Source organism: Petaurus breviceps, unplaced genomic scaffold, assembly GCF_028583685.1.
Source record: "Petaurus breviceps papuanus isolate PSGF00001 unplaced genomic scaffold, PetGlider_PUasm1.0 174, whole genome shotgun sequence".
Taxonomy (NCBI): domain Eukaryota; kingdom Metazoa; phylum Chordata; class Mammalia; order Diprotodontia; family Petauridae; genus Petaurus; species Petaurus breviceps.
In genome coordinates this window covers 11,086,642-11,094,861 of record NW_027185761.1, presented here as the reverse complement: position 1 = coordinate 11,094,861, position 8,220 = coordinate 11,086,642, and the positions used below count along the sequence as shown (strand labels likewise).

Below are 8,220 nucleotides of genomic sequence, written 5' to 3'. Positions count from 1 at the left end.
CCTTTCCTTTCCTTTCCTTTCCTTTCCTTTCCTTTCCTTTCCTTTCCTTTCCTTTCCTTTCCTTTCCTTTCCTTTCCTTTCCTTTCCTTTCCTTTCCTCTCTTTTCTTTTCTTTCCTTCCCTTTCTTTCCTTCCCTTTCCTTCCTCCCTCCCTCCCTCTCTTCCTTCCTCCCTTTCTACTTCCCTACCTTTTTTCCTTCCTTTCTTCCTTCCTCCCTCCCTCCCTTCCTTCTTTCTTTCCTTCCTCCATCCCTCCCTCCTTCCTCCTTTCTTCCATTTATAGCATCATTGTGATAATCGAATGAGATATTTGTAAAATCCTTTGCAAACTTTAAGACACTACGTAAACGGCAGCTTTTATTATTGTTGTTAATAACATACTGCAAAATAGGACAATCAAGGATAAAAATGGAGCAGAGAGTCACTAAAGGAAGCCAAGGGAGCAGTTGCTAGCTCATACCTGAGACAGGCTAATGATTGCATTTGAGCACTGAATTAGGCTTTAGGTTTTCAGGTAATGAGGGCAAAAAAAAAAGATTCAGGATACATAGTTTTCATTGTTTAACAGTAGAAAAGAAGTACATACATTCATTTGCAGAGAATTTTTTTTTTTGTCCTGAATTTACAGGCAGAAATTTACTGCAGATCTTTAGCTGTAATTTTGCAAAAGATATGGAAACTGTTTAAATGGCTTCCTCTTATGTTGACATTCACTCTTCATTTCTTAATAGGGGCTTGCCCATAATGGCTAAAGCAAGGGAGCTACCCTGTCAGACTTCATTTGTCCATAATGGGTGGGTCAAGGGAGGCTACTATTCATTGGAGAATGTCAGAATCCAGTGAGACTGGTGCCTGGATGTAGAAACTGGTAAAAGATAAATTGAAGAGGTTGAGGGAGAGACAAAGACAGCCTCCTTCAGTGATTGGGAAGAGAGCCTTTGGCTATATTGAAAAGAAACAAGTGGGGCTGTGAGAATGCATCTGGCATGGCATCTCTGACCCTATGAGTCCCAGGGAAAAAAATCTTGTATCTATGGATCAAGCAGGGCCAATGACTATACTGGAGAAGTGTCCACAGGCACCAAATGAAGGGGAGGTGAAGGGATGGGGGTGGGGTTCTTTCCTAACCCTATCTGCTCATGCATAGGAGAGATTTTCTCATTCCTCCATTTGTTTTTCTAGTTGTTACTTTTTCACAAGAGATCATAGGAGGTTGTTCCCTTGCAACAATTTTATGTACGAGAGGGAAGAGAAGGATGGAAAACTGAGGATGATTCTGTGACTTGCTGACTCTCTATTGTCTTTTAATTAAATGCTTTGCTATCTGAGTTGCAGTTCCCTCTTCAGCAGAATGGGGGCTTGAGCTTGCTTTGTATCATTCATATAATTAGTACTGTGCTAAACCTGAAGGTAGCTGTGATCTCTGTGGTGCTTGGTTGTAATTTATCATATATTTCTGTTTCAATAATCTATAAAGCTAGTCATAACCTCTTCTCTGGGTGCCATTCCTGCATGTGGTTGAAATCATCAGATTAAACTGGAATATTGATTATCCTTCCTGGATCTGGGTTTGTACTCCCCAGCCTCTGTGTATTTGGACAGTTCATCACAACATCTCTACTACATGCCTTCAGATCTTTGTGGGTTGAAACCTTTCTCCTTTGAGAAATAGCTCTTGCACCATATCCTCCATGAAGTCTTTCATTTTTTCCATAAGGTGAAAGGGATCTTTTACCTCCTTCAAATTTTTTTTTACTGAATTTTATCCAAATCCCTCTTGTGCCCTTATCACATTCTAACTTTTGTTATACTTATTTGTACAAAGTAAGAATTGTAGGATACAAGATTGTTGAAGGGAGGGACTATGTCATTTTTCACTTTAATAAAATCACAGAATTTTAGAGTTGGAAGAGATCTCAGCATCCATCCAGTCCACTGTATACCTGAAAAAGAATCCCTTCTGTATTCCACCTTTTCTATAAGGGGTCATCTAGCCTCTTCTAAAAGACCTCCAGTGGGCAAGAATCTGCCACCTCCCAATCTTTGTATTCTGAATACTTAATAAAGCGCCTTTCATGTTTGATCCATCATTGGTATAGGGACCTCCTACTGGAAATTTCTTCTACCGACACAGGTTGTCACCTGCTTTTCTGTTTACAGTTTTAAATTGTTTCTTGGGGGCATTGAGGCTGTGACTTGTTCATGGTCATCATCAAGTCAGTATATTTCAGAGGCAACACGTGAAACCAAGTATTCTTGACTCTAAGGTTGGCTCTTTATCCATTATGCCATGTTGCTTCTTACCTTTCATATAGCAGGCTCAAAATAAATATTTGTTTAATAGATGATGACACCATATTGTACTAACCTTCTATAGGGGCTGAGTATAGAACATGATATCATTAATCAGTGAAGGCATTTCAGTGGAGGTATTTCTTTTTTTTTCTTCTTGGAGGGCAGTTGGGATTAAGCAACTTGCCCAAGGTCACACGGCTAGTTTTTGTGTTAAGTGTCTGAGGCTGCATTTGAACCCAGGTCCTCCTGACTCCAGGGCCGGTGCTCTATTCACTGCTCCACCTAGCTGCCCCTGTGGAGGTATTTCTGTGGGAAAATAAGATGTCCTGGTTTAGGTACCTGACACCCTTTAAGGGATCTAACCCCAGGACCTTAGACCTTTCAGATTGTGTCAGCTTTGGTGCCTCAGATCATCCTTGAAAATGGGACTAGGGACTTTTCCTTTGACTTCAGACCTTTCTCCTTTACTAGTATCTTAATTGCATTGATCACTGATCAAACCAAGCTCTCTCTGGACCTTCTTGGTCCTTCAGCTTGCTTGTCTCCCTGGGTTCAGTGGCCTTTCTCCCTACTTGTTTGATTTCTTTGGCTTCCGCTGTTGTCTTTGGCTGCCTGGTGAAGCTGACATCCACTTCCCTCTTTCCTTTTGATTTTACTCTTCCTGCTACACATGCTAATCCACAAAAGTTCATTTTCAAGAGAAAAGTGTTTATACAAAATAAAAAATAAATTCCTCAGTAAGTATAGAGAAGTAGATGTAAAGCAAAAATGATGCCATCCCAAGCTAGGTGATACCTAAACTTTTTAACCAAATTATTTAGAATTTCCTTGTATTTAGGCATAGAGCTTACAACCATACTCTACTCCCTCTTCCTAGCTTTCTGAATGATCATATATTCTATTATTAATTAACGTTTTATTACTATAATATTATACTAATTATAATATATTCATGTCACATTTTAATATATTATAGTAATTATAATGTATGAATAGTACATGTTAATATAACAATAGTATATATTAATACCTAAACACCTTAATGCTATTTTGGTATTTGCCCACAAGGGTACCCTGGCTCAGTCACATTTGTGTGTTCTAAAATCCTAGGCATACTCCTCAGCCAACCAATTTTTGGACATCCCACGATCTTTTTCCTACCTAATCACTGACCATCTAAAATCACCTTTTCCCTCTGACTGAGGGAAAGATAAGATAATAGCAAAGTTCATAAAAGACAATTCCTTTCATTACTTTTTCTAACCATATTGGGACAGAGTTTGGTGAAGACAGACAAATGGAGTGTTAACATGTCCATTAGACTGACTCATACAAGTTCAGTATTAGGTGTCTTAAGCACTTCTTTGCCAGAAGCTGGATCACTCTCAATTCATTCTCTAGTAAGTGCCAGGAGTACAGATGTTCCATGATGGGCAAATTGAGAGGTAGGTACTGTAAGCCATCTGACATATTGTGGACCAAAAGCTGAAGAGCTGGATTTGTAGCTAAAAGTAAGAAAAAGACAAATAATTAAATTCTATGATGGTAACCCTTTGACTAGTGGTATATGTGTTATTCTCCACGTTATTTATCCACTAAATAACATCACAAAGTTGTGGTAACGAACGGGATTGATTAATATGCTTCTGGTCTAAGATACACATAGCATTAAGTCTAGGTCTTTGTAAATGGGGAATTTATGGTTACTTCCTAGACTATTTCACTCAAAGAGCCAGAGGCATAGAGAGAATGGGACAGGGGAGAATAAGATCAGATGAGAATTAACCTGAGTAGCATTGCCTTCAACTACTGTGTGATTAAAGTCAAGATACTTAACTTTTCAGGGCCTTCATTTTCTCATCTATACAATTAGGGAGTTGAACTCGGTGATCTCCAAAGTCCCTTCCAGCTCTAAATCCTATGATCCTATGAGCTAGGAAGGATAAATTTGGAGGGGACGGAGGGTAAATTTTGGGTTTTCAAGGCTTGACCTCAAGAAACTGTTCATTTCCTCCAAAATTGTCTCTAATTAGGGTAAAGTTTTCATTTAAAGCTGTACCACCCCCCACTCCCCCCCCCAGGGCTTACTCTTCAGCTTGGTCCTGATGAACATTCCATGTACAAAAAACAAAACCGAAATCTAATTAGCCATTTCAGTTTTTTTTTTCTTTTTGGAAGGGGGAAGGCAGGGCAGTTGGGGTTAAGTGACTTGCCCAAGGTCACACGGCTAGTAAGTGGTAAGTGTCTGAGGTCACATTTGAACTCAGGTCCTCCTGACTCCAGGGCCGGTGCTCTATTTACTACCCCACCTAGCCGCCCCTCACTTCAGATTTTTAACTGGGACTGAATTGATAATAGAAGAGGTTAAGTTAAATAGGCTCCTTTGTTTTAGTGTTTGACAGACAAGTGGGCAATTCTGTCTGACAGGTAGTAGCTATACACCTGTAGGTTACATGGTGAGATAAAGGTTCTGAATAATTGTGTGTGTGTGGTGTGTATGTGTGTGTGTGTGTATGTGTGTGTGTATGTGTGTGTGTATATGTGTGTGTGTACCCATGATTTCACTGATTTATAAGATCATAGTTCTAGAGTAGGAAAGCAACCTTAGGGGTCATCCAGAGGCCTAATTTTTTTTTGTTTTAAATTTACCTGTTTATTAATATGAACTTGACAAATAGCAACAAACACAAACATTTCCTCAATATAAAGAACAAAAAAAATACATCTTCATCATGTACTGCTTGTTTTTTTTAAATGTATATTTCAAATTTAACATGGTTGTTCTAATAGTTTTGCTTGTCTGTATCCCCTTCTGAATTTCTTCTGCTTTTTTCAGTTTTTTTTTAAAAATAATTCATTGACATTCTTTTTTCATTTTTTCTTTTAACATCTCTATTACTACCCACTTACATAACTCTCACCTCCCTAAAATAAAAGCCCTCTCATAACAAATACGTATAGTCAAACAAAACAAATCCACACATTGACCATGTTTGAAAATGTATGTCTCTTTTCTGTATCTCTAGGAAGTGGGAAATATGCTTGGTGATTGGTCTTTTGGAGAAATAAATGGTCATTTCATTGACCAGAGTTCTTAAGTTTTTCACAGGTTTTTTTTTTCCTTTGCAGTGTTGTTTTGTTATATAAATTGTTATTGTTGTATAAATTGTCCTCTTAGTTTTACACACTTTGCTTTGCATCAGTTCATACAAGTGCTAGCAGGTTTCTCTGAATCCATCTCTCTAGTCATTTCTCATGGCAAAGTAACAATAATAATAACTAGCATTTATATAACCCTTCAAAATATTTTACAATATGACCTCATTTTATTCTCACAATAACCCTGGGAGGTAGGTGCTATCTGCCTCCTTTCTACGGATGAGGAAACTGAGGTAGATAGCTTTTAAGTGATTTGCCCATGGTAACCCCTGTAGCGTCTGAGTTTGAAACTAGGTCTTCCTGAGTACAGACCCAGAACTCTATCCACTGAAACATCTAGTTGCCCCTAAAATGCCATTATGTTCATATACCATAATTGGTAAGGCTGTTCCCTAGTTGAGGGTACTCTGTTTCCAGGAACGAAAAATGCTATTATAAATATCTATATACATATACATCTTTTCCCTCTTTTAAAAAATCTCATTGGGATACATGTCTAGTAGTAGCATTGCTGGGTCACAAAGGGCACGAAGAGTTTAGTGGAGGCATAATTCCAAATCAAGCCCCTGATTTTGCAGATGAGACAATTGACATCAAGAGAAGTTAAATGACTTGCCCAAGGTCACCTAGATAGTAAGCCATTGGTAGTGGAATTCGATCCTAGGTCTTCTTACTCTTGAGTTAGTGGTCTTTATACTACACTAGGATTCCCCCAATGTAGATTGTACCCCTTTTTTCCAGCTTAATGGATGGTACTCATGATTTGCAAGGTTGATTAAAAATTTATTATGGTGGTCACTCTTTTGAGTTTAGGCCTTTCTCCCTTAGCTAGACTGATTTTTGGCTTAGATGTGTATTCTATCACCAGGCTGGACTCTAAATCTCTATAGTTTTGAAAGATCTGTCTGAGTTCATGTCCAGCTGGCAAAGCCTTTGAGAACACATTGCTACCATTCTGAAACATCCAAGAAAGACTTTACTGGGAGAATTTTTTTTTCTAACCTTAATTATTTTTAGAAACAACACATGCTTCTGAGGATTGATACATTTTTGATAAATCACTCCAGTAAAGAATAAAGAGATTTCTCTTTGCTTATCTTTTTTGACAGCAACATGGCAGTGTATACTGGAAAAGAGGGGCCTGCCAAACATTGAGGAATTTATCGCCTGATCTCCCTTTACACCAGCAATTAAAGGTAAACACCTCATCAGCCAGGTTTCCTCCCTTCTTTCTGCTTTTTGCTCTGGTTCACTTTATGGGCTGAGGTGAGAGATATAACAACCGATGACTTTTATCCGCTGATAATAGGAAAAGAGCATGGCAAATGCTGCAAAAATGCCATTTTAGACGTTGCTGCATATGTGGATCTCATTTTATAGTGGCTTTTAAATGAGTTTATTGGTCTAGCAGTTAACTGGCCCTATAATGCAATTACAAGGAACTTGAGAGATCTTATTTCCCCTGTAACTCAAGGTAATTGTTATTGGGCTTATTTATAGAGATGATATAGGAATGACTATAAAATATGTAACTTCCCTTTCTCATAGTAAATGTGGACTATGTGGACTTGGAGAAGTCTCTTTGTAGACTGTTATATTGTTGAACAGGTGAGTATGTGGTTCAGTTGCAGGAGGAAGTAAAGGCATAAAAGTTCAACAAAATAGTTTGTCATGGGTGTCAGTTCATTCCTCTCTTGATTATTACAGTGAATTTCTTCTAATCTTGGCCTAGTGGGGGGAGTCCTGAATTTTTAAAGCCTTCTTTGACCTCCTTGCAACATCAGAAATGATTAACCATTGACTTCTTTAAAATTCATGTATTGTGGTATAGTAGGAAAACCTTTGGTGAGAAGTCAAAAGATTCTAGGTTTTAGCCCTGGCTTTGCCACTCAACACTCAAAATTACAAACACAGGTTAAGAGCTCGGTGAAAGGTTTGTGATCATGTTTCTATTGTTTTTTGGGGGGTCCAGAGACTGAATTTGTCAGTTAGGCCTGTCCCTAGTCACAGTCTGACTTTACAGGTGTTACGGCAGGGCTGGAGAAATTTTTACTTGTTCTCTTATGGGAATGGGAATCTGAAGATCTTCCCTGCCCCTAGGCCCCTTGATAGGCTTAAGTGACTCTGAGAACCTTTCCTAATTTGAAAATATGCTCTGCCCCCTAATAGGCTGAATGTGGTCACATGGAGCCTGTGGAGGGAGGCTTGTTTTTCAGGAATGCCCACACCTTGTTGCTTTGTGATTGAGCAGTGGGTCAAGAGGACTGTGACATTCTCTGATCCAGGAGAAGGCTATGTATACCCTGATGTGAGGTTTTGCTTTGGAGCTCACTTTGAGAAGAGTTGTGTGATTTGATCAGACGAGACTCTGGGCAACTGTTGAGCCCCTTGGCTTTGAAAACCCAGATGCTGGTGCTTCCCTCTCTGGTAACTGACTAGGCATGGATGTAATGGTCAGATAGCTGGAAGCCCTGTCTGCTGATCTGTTTCTCTGTCTGCTTGTAACTTCTGCTTGTAACTTGTTTGTATTCTCTGAAGTTCGGGGTGCTGACCTTTTTCCCCTGAACTAGGTAAATGACATATGTTTGATTAAAGCAAGATTGTTAACCCATTTTGAGTTGCTTTTCTTTAGAAAAGCAGATCTAAGAACCTGTGTTGGCAGGCACCCTGGGTATGCTAGGGTGCTTGCTACTACATGTTCCTTGTTTTGGGAGGGAGGAAGAGAGAGAGAGAGAGACAGAGAGAGAGAGAGAGAGAGAGAGAGAGA

General features: G+C 39.1%; 1 protein-coding gene across 1 annotated transcript in view; it reads left to right on the top strand.

The window, feature by feature from the left end:
* Nucleotides 1-8,220, top strand: part of XYLB (xylulokinase) — a 216,738-nt gene that overhangs the window by 38,067 nt on the left and 170,451 nt on the right. The window contains exon 5 of the mRNA XM_069083741.1: nt 6,563-6,649. Coding sequence (XP_068939842.1) covers nt 6,563-6,649 — 87 coding nt within the window. The remainder of the gene's footprint in view (nt 1-6,562; nt 6,650-8,220) is intronic.